General features: G+C 36.1%; 1 protein-coding gene across 4 annotated transcripts; it reads right to left on the bottom strand.

Annotated features, from left to right (window-relative positions):
- Nucleotides 1–1139: 1139 nt before the first annotated feature.
- LOC128986178 (replication factor C subunit 4-like) lies at nt 1140–12210 on the bottom strand. 4 transcript variants are annotated; one of them, XM_054406370.1, is made up of 2 exons: nt 12029–12210; nt 1140–2374 (listed from the first exon to the last, which is right to left on the bottom strand). In XM_054406370.1, the coding sequence occupies exon 2, from the start codon at nt 2368–2370 to the stop codon at nt 1297–1299; it is 1074 nt and encodes a 357-aa protein (XP_054262345.1). In that variant the 5' UTR covers nt 2371–2374; nt 12029–12210; the 3' UTR covers nt 1140–1296. The 4 variants fall into 4 exon arrangements, with proteins under 4 accessions (XP_054262345.1, XP_054262347.1, XP_054262346.1 ...); XM_054406372.1 differs by lacking the exon at nt 12029–12210 and adding an exon at nt 11877–11965; XM_054406371.1 differs by lacking the exon at nt 12029–12210 and adding an exon at nt 11731–11865.
- Between the last annotated feature and the right edge of the window lie 7680 nt (nt 12211–19890).

Below are 19890 nucleotides of genomic sequence, written 5' to 3'. Positions count from 1 at the left end.
GGCCAAAAACACCATCCGTTCAAATTCATATATATATATATATTTATATATATATATATATATGTGTGTCCGTCAGCACGATAACTCGAGCAAAAATGATCCGATTTTGATTAAATTTGGTACAAACGTGTAAACGTACGTTTATTCGAACGAGTTCGTGATCCAGCATGATCGGACCATGGGAACGGGGGTTTACGGGCGGGTTTTATGGGGTAAAAATAGGTTTTTCCCATTTTTGACCCAAAAAACATAAAATTTAGCAATTTCTTTCCAAACCATTTTGTAGAGCTTAAAAAAACAAATAATTTACTATATTGAAGCGTTATTATGCGCCTAATGGTTACGGAGAAAATTCCAAAAAATTGTAAATATAAAATTCCCATGTTATTCTTATGGAGAATAAGTAAACTGTTGTAGTTTGCTTGATTGTGAACATATTTTGATCAAATTTGGAAAATGTTTTTATTTCTTACTAACTATTCACATTTTACAAAAAAAAAAACAGTTTTACCCTCCCTGATGCAGCAAACCTAAGTACTTGAATTCTAAAAATCAAGAATAAATGTTATATTTTTAAGTAGACATTTCAGTGTAAATCCAATTAGTCATATGGAAATTCGCTTAGTCTGCAGGTTTGCTGCAGCGGGGGTATTTTATCATATTTCTCTAAACCCAACCATTTTTTACTTAAATGTGATTAAGTATATTTAGTGTTTCTATTTATAAAAAAAAAGGCGAAACCCATGGAAATCGACGGTTACTTTCAAGGTTTACGATAATTCATCCCATTTAGTTAAATAGTGCGACACCATAAAATCTTAAAATTTAACTTTATTTTATGAGTAAAACAACTCCACCAGCTAACCTGCAGACTCAGCAAATTTCCTTTTGATTGGATGTTTTATTAAATGTATATAAATAAAATTAGGTATAACAGTTAACTAGGTTTGCTGCTACAGAAAGGGTAGTATAGTGTGTGTGTGTATGTTTTTTTTAATAACAATAACTTAGTATAAAATAAACTAATTTTCCAAGTTTGATCATAATAAATCTAAAAACAAGCAGAATCTTTTAGGTTTATCGAATTTTCACTTATTTTTACTGCACTATAATCTAAAAAAAAACTAAAAAACTTTTACAGAGTCATATATTTATTCAAAGCAACTGACACAAAAGAGGAAGTAATACAAAATATCTAAACTGTAACTATAACATAATAGCAGACAATTTTAAATGTAAACTACACAAATTATTGAAAGTGGCGATTAAAATAAAAAAAGTAACTAAACTGAATGTTTATGACATTTTGTGGGCTTTGACAATTGTGTAGCACAAGTCCATTAGTTGCAAAAATTCACTTGCCCCATCTTGCAGCCTCCAACTACAAACAGCAATCTTTTCACAAATAACAGCTTTTTGCACATCATTCAAGTCCAAAGCACTAATGATGCTTTTCTGTATCTGGTCCAGAATCTGTGAAGCAGAGTAAGCTTCCATCATCATTTTGTCTATGTAGTCTTCCAGCTGCTGATATTCCTTACTTGCACACACCTGAAGCAGTCCTTTGATCCAATGGTCAGGAACAACTCCAGTCACCTCAAACACATCACTTGTGATCACCTGCTCTCCAGCTTTCAGTCGGGCACAAGATTGCAGGGATGTGATTGCACGTCTCATGTCACCTCCGGACATTTCCACCAATAAATCTAAAGCCTCTGGTTCACATTTCACCTTTTCTGCCTCACTGATTTCTTGGAGTTTTTCCATCATTTTAGTTTGGCTCAATGGCTTAAATCTAAATTTTGTACAACGGGATGTTAAAGGTTGTATAATGCAGCTCACGTAATTGCAGATGAGGCAAAAACGAGTTGAGCGAGTTTCTTTCTCCATTGTACGACGCAAAGCGGCTTGGGCGGCATTTGTCATAGAGTCTGCTTCATCTAGGATAACAATTTTGTACGGAGGACATGGACGACCATCGGGTCGTACTGAGCTTGCAGTTAATTGAGAAAAATTTTTTACTTTTTCCCTTATCACTTGAATACCACGATCATCAGATGCATTTAACTCCAAAATTCTTTCTTTATAGATATCCCCAAACAATTGACGTGCTGCGGCTATTATTGTACTCGTTTTACCCGTCCCAGGAGGACCATAAAAAAGAAAATGTGGTAGATCAGCACCAGTTAGTACCTGCCTTAAAACAGCAACAATTTCATTCTGCTCTACCACATCATCCACTGAGCGAGGCCTGTATTTTTCAACCCATGGTGTCAGCTTACTTTCTTTATTTGTTTTAGATTTTGATGAGTCTGCTTTAGCTAAGGTTTCATCTTTTCCAATTTTTCCAGTCTTCAAAAAAGATTGCATTTTCCTGAAACAAAAAAGAAAATTCTACAACATTATCAATTAAGGTTAAACCCATAGAACAGTCGGCTCAGGAACACTTAAAGAAGTAAATAACTCTCAAAATAGTGCTTGTGCTCTCTAAAAAAGACAGTACAGGTAGTTCTTGCTACAGATAGAGGAAAAAACACTCTTTGACCAAATAGATAGGCCTACTCCAAAATGCTGGAGAACCACCAAGAGTTGATACGCTAGTAAGGTCACAAACGTTTGTCCCAAGACGCTCAAGCAGACCAGGAAGAAACCCAGTGAGGTTGAATTTATAAGGCCCTGTACACATGAGGGCGGCAGCCGCCGCGGTTGCCATTGCGCGGGAACCGCGGCGGTTGAAAGTACAAAGGAGCAAATGGGACCGTTCACATGCAACCGCCCACTTCCAATCAACCGCAACAAACCGCGGCGGTCGTAGATTTCCCTTCGACCGCCGCGGCTCCCGTGCGGTTGAAGTTACTAGAGTTGGCATGAGAGCGTACACATGAGGGCGGTAGCCGCCGCGGTTGACTGCAGTTGCTACTATAGGATCACAGACATCTGCACGCTTGCCCTTTGCTGTGGACATCGCTCTCTCTCTCTCTGTGTTGGTGAAGTGAATAGCTGTGGCTGGAGTTGATGTAGTGCTCGTGGTGTAAGTTTACAATGGCCATGCGTGCTGCTGTGGAACCAGAAAACTTTGACACTGAACTGTTCACTAAAGAAGTACAAAAAGAAGATACGTTTAGGACATAAACTAAAAAAGATTGTTTGGCAAGAGTTAGTTGAGCTTTTTTCTGAAAAGAATTGTCAAGCGTTACGCGTTTAAAAGAAAAATAATTGGGTAAATACAGTACGTGCTGTCGAGCGACGGTCAATTCACACCGCAACCGCAGCGTAACCGCGGCTCCAACCGCTGCCATGTGTACGGTCCTAGGCGGCCGCCGCTGCGGCCACCGCGGCGGCTGCCACCCTCATGTGTACAGGGCCTAAGGGAGGAAGACTGTCATGTGTTACTATTTTAATTTAACCATATGATAATAGTTGTTTTCTTGTTGCTATGTTTTTGTTTTTAAGTTCACCTTTAAAAGTTTTCTTCTAAAATAAAATAAATACTACCTATCCTTATATATAATATGTGAAGGTGAATTCTACAAAACACTACTCCTACGTTAATAATGAACATATTTTTACAAACGATTTGTCAAAATGAAGTATTGGTTAGGGAGATGCCCCCTTTCACCAATTCCTGTCATAAAGGTCCTCGGGCTTTGCCTCACAGGCCATCAAAATACCAATGTATTTCTTATGGATAAAATATTTTGTTTACTTAAACGGACGAATAATTTGTATTAATTACAGCTGTTCATAGTAAACACAAGATACACACAAGAGCGTTCGTTTTCAGTTTCGGTAACTGGAGTGGAGTGATTGATTAGGCCTACATTATCTTTGAGTTTACTCTTTTAAGTCATCAGAAATAATTATGACTGTTATTTGTTTTGAAATAACACCTGTAATACTTTGCAATTTCTTGAATTCGAGCAACATGTGCACTAGTTTAATATAATTGATGAAGAAAATACATTTCACTTTTCAACCGCCTTTTTTATATATTTATATAGCCTATTACAAGTCAGTATTAAGTCATCAGATATAGTAAAACAAATCCTTGGTGCCTTAGGAAATAAAATAAACGGTATCAGCATTCTGATACATACTTTCTCCCAAAAGTTTGTCAACAACCTTTATCATGTGAAAGCGGTGAGAGTAAATATACGGAAATGGGATTTGTACAATTTTGTTCAGAATTTAAAGGACATAATACTAAATTTTTATCAAAATTGTTCGAGCCAATTTTGGGAAAATTCGATTTTTCCGTTATTTTATGGGGTTTTTATGGGAAAATAACATAATTTACAATAAGTTTTGAACCGTAATTTTTACAGAAATGGGATTTGTACCATTTTGTTCAGAATATAAAGAACTATAACATACTAAATTTTTATCAAAATTGTTCGGGCCATTTTTGGGAAAATCCTATTTTTCCGTTATTTATAGGGTTTTATGGGAAAATCCCCATTAAAAATCAAAATTTCAAAAAAATGAAAAAAAAAAACGCCTGGAGATACCATGGATTAGAACCTACATACCAAATTTCATCGAAATCGGACCACAGGTGTAGTCTCTAGCTCTGTACACATCCAGACACACACACACACACACGCACACGCAGACATCACTTCAAAAACCACTTTTTTGGGTCCAGGGGGGCCCAAAACGAATATATCCACTCAAAACTCAAACTCGAAAATTTTGACGAAAACAATACTTTCTCCATATACTATGGTATAGGGGGAGAAAGTAAAATGGATACTGTAGGCCTATATACATATTTAACTCAAAAAGTAACTAATTTTCTGAGCCAGGTGATAGGTTTGGATTGATTTTTTTTATCAATATCTATGTCAAACTAATATTTAATCCAAAAATATAAACAACTTAAGTATCGTAAGTTAGGTTCTCTGTGGAACGATATCTCAGATGTGATTAAAAATACCCTCACTGCAGCAAACCTGCCGACTAAGCGGATTTTCATTTGTCTGAATTTATTTTCAATGAAATCTATTTAAATAACATTAGGTTTAACGAGTACCTAGGTTTGCTGCTACTAGGAAACTAATAGTGTGTTTTTTTGGTAAAATACTAATAGCTTAGTATAAAATAAATAAATTTTCCAAGTTTCATCAAAATATATCCATAAACAAGCAAACTACAACATTTAACAATATTCTTCATAAGAATAACATGGGAATTTTAATTTTACAATTATTTGAATTTTCTCTGTTACCAATAACCGTACATAAACACTTTTACATACTTAATTATTTGTTTTTTTAAGCTCTTTAAAAAGGTCTAGGTCTAGAGAGAAATTAGGAAATTTTGTGTTTTGAAGGTAAAAAATGAGAAAACCCAATTTTTACCCCATAAATATAAATTATCCCATGGTCCGATCATACTGGTTCGTGAACTCATTCGAAATTATCTCGCCTTACACCTTTAAACCAAATTTTATCAAAATCTGATAAAAATTACTCAAGTTATCGCGTTCAAGAAAATCGGTTCCGGGCCTAGGTCTTTCCATGCCACCTACGGTAATAGCTACTTCCCTATAAGGATATTCGCTAAAAGAGCAAATAGCAAATAGCCAATGATTTTGATTCAAAATTGGAAGTAAGGTAGGTAGGCCTAGAGTAGGTCAGCCAAGTCAAAGCCTAGATTGATACAATTAAAAACAATGAAGTTTTTGGTTTCATATTTTTGTAAACACTAAGTTCCAGTAATAACTTCTTACTTAATAAGGGATCATAGATTCATTAATGAAATAGAAAGTTTTAACTTGAGACCAAATATAACAGAGTCTACTAGGATTACAGAGACCTCTAGCACTTGTTAGACAATTTCCTCACATATTTTAGACCATTGCATGCTTCGACAATTGAACCTCATATCTCTGATCACTGTGCCATTTCCATTAAAATAAATGTAAATTCAGATGATTCTAATAGACACTATTCAAATCAAACAACGGTAGAAAAGAGAAACATACAGAAAATCTTAGAGAATTAAAATTTAGACTTAAATATGAAAACTGGAATTCTGTGTACTTGGCAAATGATGTCAACGAGATGTATAATAGCTTTATTGACACGTTAAAGTATCACTTTGATATTAGCTGTCCAGTAGTTAAAAATAAAATAAAACAGGAAATATGAAAAGGTCCAAGTGGATGACAGCGGACATTCAAAAATCAAAGAAGGATATGTTCCAGCAATAAGTATAACCACAGCAAAAATAAATCAAAGGCCTCTTGGAATGTGATTAACAGCTTAAGAACACAAAAAAAAGATAATAGCACCAATATAAACTTGAAAATAAATGACAGAACCATAGAGGATCCTTGCCAAGTCGCAGAAACATTTAACACATATTTTGCAAATTTATCAAACCTTGTAAATGGCAACCACCTAGGCTTCCAATTCTCAGGTTTTCCTAGCAAAGATAATACAGTCTGCAAAATGACCGATTTTTCAAAGATCACACCTCAAAAACTTGATGATATCCTCTCCAAAATGGAATCTAAAAAAACTAGTGGAATCGATGAAATCAGCGTGCACACACTGAAATTTTGCAAATCTGAGATTTTACTGCCGTTGACTCACATAGTAAATTTTTCCTTAAAAACTGGATTTTTCCCTGAAAATTGCATAGTAGCTAAAGTCAAACCATTGTGATTTTATGTATACTACTGCTTCGTAGATGAATATGGAAGGGACAGTCAAGAGTCCAAGCTGGATGAATGCTTCTCTGCAGCTGGCATCTGGTGGCATGCTTAGGATGGTCCTTATTGTTTTTTTTTTTTTTGCCAGACAAAAACTGTTTCCAAATTCTTTTTGTTGGAAGAACCCCACAAAATGATAGAATATGAAATGTACTGCTCGAACAATCCGTGTTAGACGAGGCTGGACAGAGCATCGCTGCTGTATGACCTCATCCTACGTAGAATGAATAGTCCTCGAGCAAGCGATCTCTCTAATCCATAAATGTGCTCGCCCCATCCGAGTCTATCATCCAGCCTCACCCCTAAGAAGTCAGCTGTTTTTAATTGTTCAATTTGATTCTCTCCTATAAATAGGTTCGGAGTCCTATTATTTTTGGAATTTTGCTTTTGTGCTGTTTGAAAACACAAATAGTATATTTTTTGGGAAATTAAACTGAGTTTTTGTTTGCTTCAAAAAATTTAGAAAGATCTGAAATTTTTCATTTGCTTCGCCCTCCAGAGCCTCAACATCCGACTCTGGAATCGTGTTGGTGATGTCATTAATGTAAACCAAGAATAGGAGAGGTCCTAAGACGGATCCTTGTGGAACTCCGCTTGTGATTTTTTGAGGAGTCGACATGACATTTTTAATTTTGTTATTTGATTTTCCTCTAATTTCAGTAATTTGGTATCGGTTTGTCATGTACGACTCAATCCATTTGAAAACAATTAATTCCGGAAATGCCAATTGAAGCCAAATTTTTCAAAAGAATGATATGATCGACACAGTCTAATGCTTTTGACAAGTCGGCAAAGCAACCCACCACTGTCTCACCAGCCTCAACCGCATCGATACAATCATTAACAAAATCAATAAGAGCCAATTTTGTAGATCTGTTTTTTCTGAAACCATATTGTCTATTACAGACAATATTGTTTACTTCAATGAATTCAGTAAGTTGCTCCGAAACAACTTTTTCAATTAATTTTGAGACTGACGGAAGAAGCGAGGCTGGACGATAGTTTCCCGGATCGGTTCTGTCCGCCTTTTTGAAAAGAGGAAAAGTGTATAGAAACAGACATCAGAAGAAAGCTCTGAATCTGCTGGAAAAAAAACGATACCTAACTCGATCCAGTTCAATCCGATTGTCAGTCAGTCCCAGAGCCGTTGCCGTAAACAGTGTTTGTGAGTCGCAAAAGCGACACATAACACTACGGCCGGTTTGTTATGGGTCGCTTTTCCGACACATAACACTCAGAGGGTTAACTAACCTAACCTAACCTAACGTAACCTAACCTTGGTTTAACTTGGACCAAATTGCCTGGTCAATTTGGCTTCAGGAAAGCCAAATCCACTATATTGGCTGTTGATTCTATTGTACAATTAATTGTTGATGCTTTTGAGTCTAAGAAATCTACCTCCGTAATACTTTGTGACCTCTCTCGCGCTTTCGATTGCGTGTCACATGAAATTTTGCTCCTGAAATTGGGAAAATATGGCCTAAAAGGCAGTGCTCTGAGATTGGTCAAATCCTACCTCAGTGATCGCCAACAGGTTGTAAGTTGGAATGGTATTACATCTAAACCATTAGCTGTAAGACACGGGGTTCCGAAAGGTTCCATTATGGGACCTCTGTTATTTTTAGTAACAATCAATGACCTCTATACCAGACTTGAAGGTAATTGCATGTTGTATGCAGATGATACTTCCCTTATATCATGTAAAGCGACCCGTGAACAAGCAGAGCTGTCTGTTAAGAAGATTTTTGAGTCAGCCTCAAATTGGTTTGTTGACAATAAATTAGTGCTCAATAATGAGAAAACACAGTACATAACATTTAGCCTATGTGATTCCCAGATTGTTCCTTTCCAAGAGCCTGTCAAACTCCTTGGTATAACCCTTGACCCCTGTCTCAATTGGAAAGACCACATAAGCCAAGTCTGTACTAAACTAAGTAGGCCTAGAGTAGTACATCTTTTAAGACGTCTAAGTGACCAATTGCCACAGAGTACCCTTAGAATGTCCTTCTTTGCATTTTTCCAACCTCACATATCCTATGGGTTAATTTTGTGGGGCCACTCACCCAATGTCGATAGGATCCTGCGACTGCAAAAGAAGGCAGTAAGGATTCTCTGTCATGCTCACTATAAAGAACACAGTAAGCCCTTGTTTAAGAGACAAAGAATTCTGACAGTTGTAAATATGTTTATATTCCAATGCCTTGTTAGTATTAAGAACAGCATGAATGATTTACATGTAACCAGTTCAGTGCACAATCATGACACTAGGTTTAGTTCTAAGCTTGTCATCCCTCGGTCCAGGACTGATAAGAGCTAGGTCATACCCTGTTTCAGGAATAAAACTGTTCAATCACCTTCCTGGTCATGTGAGATATCTGGAAAGAAAGAACTTCCAAACCGCAATATTAGACTGGCTGATTGAAAATCCTTTTTTCAAATTTAGAGTTTTTTGAAACTGTAGTTAGTTAAAGCCGCGTTTACACCGGAGTTTGAAACACGAGTTGCAAACAGAAATTGCAAACATCTCTAACAACGCACATTTTTAGACGAAACATTTTGCTGTTGCAAACAGTTTTTCAGTGTTTGCAACAGAAATTTTTGTTTCCACTTGAAGTCGGTAAAGATCAAAGGGAGTTGCAAACTCTTTGTTTGCAACACTAGTTTCGGTCACTATGAGCCGTCGAAACACGAAACAGAAACATTTCTCCACCTTCCCCTACGCTACCACCTCCACTCTCACTCACGTGATCACTGCGACCCTGTGTCTCGACTCAGTAAATTAATCGGAAAAATGCTGTTTGTCTGTCAATGAATTAACACTAACCTCGAATGACAAGATCGTCTAATTTAAAAATAACAATAACGTCACATGTGAATTAAAAGGGTTATAGGCTAATTAACTCCTTGTAATCTTTAAAAATGAATAATAATTTTAATTTGATGAATTATAAATGCACCGATGTTCAACCAGTATCGTCTCGGCCTACGTTGCTTTGACAACACGACACATGCCGCCGCGGCTAAAATAACATCCTCGACACTTGAAATCCTCGGAAGAACTGATGATCCGAGGAACCAGAACGAGACGAGTCATAATCAAGGTCGAAATTATTTCAAACATTTTAATGAAACATGGAAACAAATTATGAAATAAAAATTGCAAACATTTATTTGAAACTACTGTTTGCAACTGCTGTTTGCAATAAAAGTTTGCAACTTTTTGTTTGAAACTCCGGTGTAAACGCGGCTTAAGTAAGTTTTCCTCTGAACAGCCTGTTTGCTGTTTTTGCATAGTGCATGCATTTTGCATGAACTGCATTTGTTTGCTTTGTATCGTTTTGTGCATGGTCTTGAACATATTTTTTTTCACATGGTTGGTTTTGATCGATTTTTGGTTGGTTTGATTTTTAACTCTTAATATTTATTTTATTTTATGCTTGTACATTATTATGCTCGTACACTGACATAGCCTGTAACAATGTTGTTGTTGATTGGCCAAATAAATTCATTATATTCATTGTATTCATTGTATTGCAACTAATAATCCGCTATTTTCGGCATATTCTTACTGCTAACCTAAAAGCACTGGTTAGGTAGGGTTGGGTTAGGTTAGGTTAAGTTAGGTTAGGTTAGGTTAGATTAGATTAGGTTTATTATGTTAGGTTGGAATATATTTAGTTCTGTAGGTCCTAAGTAACAGTAAAATCACATTAAGAGTAAAAAAACCACGCAAATTTTTAGCACTTTTTGCAATTTTCAGGGTGAAATAGGCGTTTGCCCCAAAAGTGCCAAATGTAAAAAATGTTCAAAATAGGCCAAATAATGAGAAAAAAACATTGGTAATTATTCCAACGTAGTGACTACTCGCAAAAGTGAAATTTTTTGTTTTCATTATGACATAAATTTCACGCTGGATCCGAAAATTATGTTTTTAATTTTTTTGAAAATACCGGAAATTACCGAAAAAAGGGAAAAACGGGAACATTTTTTTTTACTCAAAATACGTCATGTGGGTACTCAAAATATGCGGAATATTGTGAAGATTAAGAATATGCAAGAATTTTTTTGGATCCAATGAAAAACACCGGAGATAGGACGAAAAAACTGAATAATCGGTTAGGTACGGCTTGGTTAGGTTAGGATAGGTTTGATTAGGTTAGGTTAGGTTTGGTTAGGTTAGGTTATTTTAGGTTAGGATAGGTTTGGTTAGGTTAGGTTGGATTAGAATACCCTAGGGTATTCTAATCCAACCTAACCTAACCAAACCTATCCTAACCTAAAATAACCTAACCTAATCAAACCTATCCTAACCTAACCAAGCCGTACGTAGGGTTAACCCTAACCTATCAAAAGGTTAGGTTGGGTTAGGTTAGGTTTGGTTGAGTTAGGTTAGGTTGGGTTTGGTTAGGTTAGGTTAGCTTGGAATTGGTTAGGTTAGGTTAGGTTTTGATTAGGTTAGGATAGGTTTGGTAAGGTTAGGGTTGACCCTATTCTATTCCAACCTAATGAAAACCTAACCTATCCTAACCTAACCTAACCAAGCCTAACCTAACATAACCTAACCTAATCAAACCTATCCTAACCTAACCAAGCCTAACCTAACCGATTATTCCGTTTTTTCGTCCTATCTCCGGTGTTTTTCATCGGATCCAAAAAATTCTTGCATATTCTTAATCTTCACAATATTCCGCATATTTTGAGTATCCACATGACGTATTTTGAGTAAAAAAAATGTTCCCGTTTTTCCCTTTTTTCGGTAATTTCCGGTATTTTCAAAAAAATTAAAAACGTAATTTTCGGATTCAGCGTGAAATTTAGGTCATTAAGGAAACAAAAAATTTCACTTTTGCGAGTAGTCACTACGTCGGAATAATTACCAAAACGTGTTTTCCAAAATTCGTTAGAAGCCCCTAAAGTAAACAAATACCGGCCTAGGACTAGGCTAACTTAGGCAATTACAAAATCACATAGCCACAACAGTTGCAAATATTACAGATATACACCAAACTTACTATCTTTCTGCATTATCGATATGAAAAGGTACTACAAAATACCTCAAAGCCCTCTCAAACACTGACACTTTATAATTTATCCTAACTTAAATCTTATTCCTATCAACCTATTGCTCCATTTTCGTTTTTAACCTCTTAGGCCCTACCTATAAATAGTCGGTTAATCCGTCACTGTGTTTGTGTTAAATGACAACTTACTACTTTACTAAGTTAGCCTATCTTATCCGGGTCCGGGCATCTACCCTCCTAATTAATATTAATTATAAATACTAATTAACCTAGTAAATACTACCTTTACCTTATACTACTTCAATGTTTCAATCTTCAATTCCCGCCAAAAATAAAAATGCAATATAAAATAAAAGTAGTGGTTGTGTTTTTTTTTATAGTAGAGGGATGTGTCACGGTCAGATGGTCGTCAGCCAAGTCTGTCTTCTGTCTTCATCTTCATGATCGTAGCCGTGGGAACGCACCAAGGCGCCACCACGTCAACCCACCATCATAAAGAAGAAGAAGTTTGAGGTGGTGGGTTGACGGGGTGGGCTGGTGGCTCGTTGTCGGAGGGGAACGCGCCAAGGCGCCACCACGTCAACCCGCCACCACGTCAACCCGCCATCAAAAAGAAGAAGAAGTTTGAGGTGGCAGGTTGACGTGGTGGCTCGTTGTCGGGGTGGCACGTTGACTCTAGCGTGCACGACAACCCGCCACCTCGGAAAAACGTGTGGTGGTGGGTTGTCGTGGTGGCACGTTGTCCTGGTGGTGCTTAGACGTGTTCATACACGTCAACCAGCCACCTCTTTAGTGTGGTGGCAGGTTGACGTGGTGGCTGGTTGACGTCTACGTGTGAGGTGGCGGGTTGACGACATTGAACATTGAGCGTACACGACAACCCGCCACCTCATAAAATAGTGATGGTGGGTTGACGTGGTGGCACGTTGTCGCTTACATGCGAGGTGGCGGGTTGACGAGAGTTAACATGGGGTGTACACGACAACCCGCCATCTTTGTAGGCAAAGCCGCTGTTGTCTGTGTATTATAAAATGCATCACTTTTTGCAGTTTACCTGGACATGTGTTATCTAGTTTACTGTGAAGTTAACTATACATTAGTTATTGTTAATTCATTAATGATTGTTAATTCATTATTGTTAATACATTTTTAGTTGAAGTTAAAGTAATATATTATTGTTATTTATTCTAATAGTTTATTTATTATTGTTACTGTTGAATTTTTACAGACATTTGTGTCAATGTTGTATTTTTTTTTTAATTACTCAAGAGACAATTAAGAACTCATAAAACTGCATGCTACTGTTTCAAACTGACAAAACTGTATGGTAAATAAGAAACAATATTTTTAGTGCAGACAAACCATTTGTGGTTTTTGCACTTTTGTATCCTATGTATTGGTAATTATTGTGTAAATAAATTTCTTGATTGATTGAAAAAAAAAAAATTTCGAATCGTTAGATCTGCCATAGAAATAAAGTACACGCATCCACGCAAGACAACTTTTCCTTTTAATCAACGGTTATTGTTTATAAGAATTTTAAGATAAACTCAATACAAATTAACGATTAAGGGTCATTCTAGAATTAAAAAAAAAATATTAATTATGTTTTCGCATATTTTCATTGAAGACAAAAACATGAAACTTAATTTTGAAAAATAAGATATTAGTTTCTTATGATTTTTTGTAGGTGCACACCTGGTATAATACCCATACTTATTTTCTTTTTCAGCATTATGACAATGCATTACAAAATAAGTTACCTAAAAACGTCATTTATTAATTGTAATTCACGTGTGTATGGCCTAAACAAAAATGATGAAAATGTATTGTTCGGTTATACTTTCTCTTAAAACCGTATTGTGGTGAAAATAATAATACATTCAACCAAAAACATAAAACAAAATATACATCGTTGATATAGAGTACAACAGACTAAAATGTGCTTTGTGTGGACTAGCGCGCACCTGTTTTTCTATTTAGAAGAATTTGAAAAAGGATACAGAACTAGACTCGACCCAACCGTGTAATGTACTTTGACCTCTGAGTCAAGGGTATTGCCCAGAGAAGTTCATACCAGACAGATATATTCCAAAAAACTCATTAGGAGATATCTTAAACAAAGATTTTTATTGCATTTTTGATGTTCTGCTTGAAATTCCATTTCATGCTTCAGGAAATACCTTACCGTTACTTAGTTATTATTCGGAGGCCACTTGTTTTAGAGGGATTTTTTTACCTAAGACCAAAAATAACTACATAATTAGAAAGAACCTATTTTAATTACCTTACTGTCCAGATTTGACATGATTGCAATTAGCGGGTTTTGAGTTCTGCCTCCCAGAAGGCAGCGGTGTCGGCGAAGATTTAGTTGAATGCGTCACCGCCCCTAGCTGCCACATGAACTCCGTCGAGTATGTATACTGCGCACTGTGGGCAGTATACACAATGGGCACAATGGGTTCGGGGCATTCCACTAATGTACTGTTGAAAATTGTATGAAATAATTGATTCATATTTAACAAAAGTATCTTTACTAACTAAACTAAATCTGTGTACAACTTGTAAACAAATCAAATCTAAACAATAACAATAATCACATAATAATGAAATCTATCTATCCATCTATCATTTACTATGTCTATCTATACTATTATAAAGAAGAGGTTGTGTAGTGTGTTTGTATGAGATAAACTATAAGCTACTGAACCGATTTGACTCAAATTGGACAAAAATCAAGCTACTGCTCCGAGGATACATATAGAACTACCCCTTCGATATTGAACTAGTACTCTGCTCCACGGGCTTTCAAAATTCTGAGGTGAGGGATTTTGAACTTATTTAATACGCAAGCAGGTTTTTTGTGACATTTACTCCTCCGATACTACTAAACGATTGGCACGTTTTTGGTGTCATTTGGAAAGTGCGTAAAGTGAAGTTGTACAGGAAACTTTCTTTTTAGGGAAATAATTAGGGTGAGGCCCTGGGGCCCTTTAAAGTTTCGTATTTCTCCATAAGATTCATGGGAAACAGACATTGTGATGTAACTCCAGCTGTTGTCAGAAATTAAAAGTGAGAAGAAGAACATATGTTAATTGTAAACATTATGTAATTTACACAATATGTGGTAGGTTTATTTATGCCATTGATTATTGAAATGAAGAAAAATTCTATAACCATAAGTTGTGAAAATTATGTTATTGATATATTTTAATGTTAACAGTAGGGCAATTACAATGTAGGGCATACTTTTTTGTAAAATTTGGTGGCTATTTGTTTAAAAGTTCAATATACTTAACAAGTGTTTGGATTAGGCAGTATGGACGTTTGGCACATCTTCCCGTTGCGAATATTTTTATCAACAGCAGAATATTGGTTTGGTTATCTTTTGCGATTACTACGTGAAATGAAAACAGTATTTAGGTTGGAAATTAAAGGACTACGGGAAAGTGAACTGACCTGAGTGATACGACACCCCAATAACTGGAATGGACTTTGATGAGAAAGAAAAATGTAAGAAATTTAGAAACGTGCGAGGGGATTAACGGGACACCCCTGTATTCTGTCCCTTATATTTCCTTTAAAGTTCCCGCTGTACTGACTGGTATGGGTTATGGGATTGTTTATATTAAACAATAGGCCAAATACTTTGCACCAGGTTTCCACGTCTACATTTTACAACATGCATTTCGTTCACTTTCCCAGTAATAACTCATGGTTCGTTCCTGATTTAGCAATAATGAGGCATATTGTGCTATTGTTTTAATACATACGAGAGAGATTCAAAAAGGCCAGAAGGCAGAAAACAGTTTTGAGGTAATAACATGCCTATATTTTAATCAGGAAAGTGTTATCATCATGCCAAATTTCAGCATAATCCCGATGTGCCCAATGAGTTGTTATTGAGTGATTGAACCCCAAACAAACACACAAACTTTCATTTGTAATATTAGTATAATTAGTATCACTGTACTTCAACATATATGAATCAGGCCGTAACTTGAAATAAACGCTTAGGCCAGTTACATTTTTACCATCCAAATGTAATATTATTTCGCCAAACAGCGTTGATCAATTATTAAACGGAGGAAAATGGTACCAATGGTCATTATCTTGTGAAACCCCCCAATTATTTATCAAAACAAAAATCAGGTTAACAAAAATAAAGGACTTTGGCTTTGACTTTTTTTCAGGTTATAATCCTATGTCAAATTTGTATCTAATCGTATTATACTGTATAATGAAACTGCTTGATGCGTAATTAAGTTTCAAATTAAACAGTAATATTATTTTAACCTATGTAGATACGATATACTGCACATTGTGAAAATTGTTTAGTCGAGGATACATTTACCTACCTACATATAATCATCATCATTATTTAAATATTTAATTGGCCAGCCCAAATGTTGTGAACATTGTTTTGAAACTGCTACACATCCGATCATAAAGTTTAAGGTGTCGTTGGATAGGTCGTGACTTGTAAATTTGCCATAAAACAAAACATTTTGAAATTTCATCAGGACTCTGCCTCAGTGGCCTTCAGCCAATTGAAAGCGTCAATATACGTTATTCAATTTATTTCATATCACGGACGATTACTTAATATCACACATTAGAAATGACAAAACAAGTGTAAAAATAAACGGTATCAGCATTCTGAAACATACTTTCTCCCATAAGCTTGTTAACATCCTTTATCCTGGGAAAGCGGTGATAGTATATAGTTAAAAATCATTAAATCTGCAATAACTTTTGGACCATAATTATTACAGGGTGTTGTACTATTTTTTTAAACATCATTTTTGTTTATGTTTATAATCCATGCCGGGTCTTTTCTAGTATTCGTGGTCTAATCACAGACTAAATACCGATCATTTCACCCGAATTACCTTTTGAATTCAAGTGAATACAATTTTATTTCCGTCTTGCTTTCGCAATCACCATTATATGGCACAACTATCCCTGACTACTGCCGGTTTAAATTTATAAAATGTATGCTTTTCACACGTATTTGGCGTGCGCACGTGGTGGTAGGTGCGCATAAAAACTTATATATATATATATATATATATATATATATATATATATATATATATATATATATATATATATATATATGCCTAATGAAAAAAAACATTGTTTATTCACTAGCAATTAAGTAAAATAATTCGTTTTTGGTATACATTATCATATCTCATATTAATACGTGAGGGCTGTTTTTTGTGAACACTACTCCTCCCTTATTTGTGGACAAATTTTAACGTTTAGGGTGTTAAAAGATTCGGCCCAATTCGTAGTTTTGCATTAAGATTTTACAATTTAATACTTACTACCCTTAAGGGCGTGAGACCCTTTCAAATGTCGGGTTTTCACCATGTTAATAATTGTATTACCTATCAATCTTTCTTCCGAAAATAAACTAAAATTTCCAGAAATGCTATTTAAGAGTTACATTAACTTTCTCTAACTTAACTGAATCAACGTACAATATATTTAATGCTACAGAATATAAATCCAACCGATTTACGACAAGAGTGCATGGTGGTGTGTTTCGAGGTGGCACGTTGTCACCTATGAGCGAGGTGGTGCGTTGACGGCACCGAACACTGAGCGTACACGTCAACCCGCCACCTCGTAAAAGAGTGGTGGCGGGTTGACGGGGTGGCGCGTTGTCGCCTACGTGCGAGGTGGCGGGTTGCCGACATCGAACATGGAGCTTCACGACAACCCGCCACCTCTGATAAAAACTGGTGTTGGCGGGTAGTCGTGGTGGCATGTTGTCGTGGTGGCTCATTGACTTGAGTGTGTACGACGGGTGGGTTCCATAATATCGACAACCGTAGAAATTGATCGAAACTGAATTATTCCCAGTTTGTCGACACTGGAATATTCCCACTTAACCGACATCCCAAATAACCGACGTCGCAAATGATCGACACCACAAATTGTCGACATCCCATATTGTCGACAATGAAATAGTTTCATTTTGTCGACACTGAAATAGTCCCAGTATATCGACAAGCACCCGTTCTTCGGAGCTACTCTTGAAAAGGAGTTGTTCTAATTCATCGTTCAGTTCCTCAACTCACGAGTCGCAATATTTGATTCCGAATTCCGACGGACTTTTTCAAGCTGGCCATTTATTGACTAAAAACTTTTATATTGTAAATATTTATCTTTTTTATTTCTTTCCTTGTTTACAAGAAAATAGATGACTCGAGTGTTACAAACAATAGTTTGAATAATGTGAAATAAGTTAATTTTTATAGGATAAAAAACGTAATCAACATGATAAAGACACTAACTTAGGTAAGTCACCAACAAGAACCTAAGATACAGCTTATTCGTAGGCTAATTCTGGATCATCAAGCAATATTGTAGCAAATGTTTGAATTGGCATTATCCCTAGGCTATTAGGATTGTCTCTTTTTCCCACTGACCCAGTGTCAACTTTAAGAATTTTTTTATGTAAAAATATTTGGCTGCACTTTAGTTTATGTCCTAGGCCTACATTCATTCAAATGAAAGATATTAATACAAGACTATTTAATATTTTGAATATTTCATTCCGTTAGTTAGGTTAAGTTTTACCCTAACATTACCCAAAATTGATATAGGCCTAAGTTTATTGAATGAAATAATCAATATGACTGGGACGGGTGGCGTCGTCCTGTAATCCAGCTACTAGGAGGTCACGAATTGTGGATATTTATAGGCATGCACTGTGAATGCGATACTCCCTGGTGTGGATTAACGTCCGCACAAGTGAGTACTACGACTATCCGCAGTACTATCCTGATAATTAGACCAATTCGTATATATCAAGGCAATAATGTGGTTCGGATTCCACTATAAACCGTAGGTCCCTTAGTTGCCATTAGCTGTATGGGCTATTAATTAACAGCTGTGTCTAAGGAATGTCGGCCTTAGTCACTAACAAGACTACAAGATCGCGCCACTCATCTTGATCCTACACTCATTTCCATTCATTACTTACTTACTTACTGGAGTGGCTACTGGTACCCTAAGAGGTACTTGGCCTCGCCCACACACTGCCTCCAGATGTCTCTGTCTTTAGTGTCATTTTCACTCCTTCCCAGTCTTCTTACATCTTTTTGTACTTGATCCTTCCATCTAAGTTTGGGACGGCCTCGTGGTCTCCTGCCTTCGGGGTTTCTATCAAGTACATTTCTCGTAGTGGAGTCTTCCTCTCTTCTCGAAATATGACCAAACCATCTCAATCTTCTGCTCTTGACTTCCGCTATGATGTCAGGGTCTTTATAGCGCTCTCTAATCTCGATGTTGTGTCTCATTCTCCACATTCCATCTTCGAGCGTCGGGCCATATATTTTCCTGAGAACCTTGTTTTCAAATGTTATAATTTTCTTTTCAATTTTTTTGCTCATTGCCCATGTTTCTGAGCCATACAGTAAAACCGGTCTTATTATTGTTTTATAAATACGTAATTTGGTGTTGTGGGATAATAATTTTGAGCTTAACAATCTATTGCATGCATGGAGGGACCTGTTAGCCGAATTTAACCTGTTTATTACTTCCAATTCTTCATTATTGTTGTCTGATAATAGGACTCCTAGATACTGAAAACTATTTACTTTCTGAAAAGAGTGGATCTCTATCTGTAAGATATCATCATCATCTTCATTATTTTCTTCTCTACCATCCCATCTTCCGCACTTCATGAATTTTGTTTTACTATCATTAATTTGTAAGCCAAATTTCCCTGTTTCTTCTACTAATATTCTAATTAATTCTCTGAGATCATCCTTCTTGTGTGCCATTATGGCTACATCATCTGCAAAAGCTAGTATATTAAATGTTTTTCCAATTTTTATGCCTATGTCTGAGGATAAAACTTTTTGTAATGCTTCTTCTAAGGCGATGTTAAACAGCATTGGTGACATCCCATCTCCTTGCCTTACGCCGGTATTGACACTAAAGTCCTTTGATAACTGTCCTTCTACTTTAACTTTACATTTTGAATCCTTTACACTTAATCTTGCGAGTCTGATTAGCTTTATTGGGTATTCCCTGTTTCTCCATTATCTCCCATAATCTATTCCTGTCAAGGCTGTCATAGGCTTTAGTGAAATCTATGAAGATGCAATAGAAAGACTGCTTGTATTCATG

This window comes from Macrosteles quadrilineatus, unplaced genomic scaffold (genome assembly GCF_028750875.1).
Source record: "Macrosteles quadrilineatus isolate MER2022 unplaced genomic scaffold, UCM_ALF_1.0 Scaffold_2__2_contigs__length_208266976, whole genome shotgun sequence".
NCBI classification, from domain to species: Eukaryota; Metazoa; Arthropoda; class Insecta; order Hemiptera; family Cicadellidae; genus Macrosteles; species Macrosteles quadrilineatus.
The sequence above is the reverse complement of the archived record's forward strand: the minus strand, read 5'-3'. Positions and strand labels throughout refer to the sequence as shown.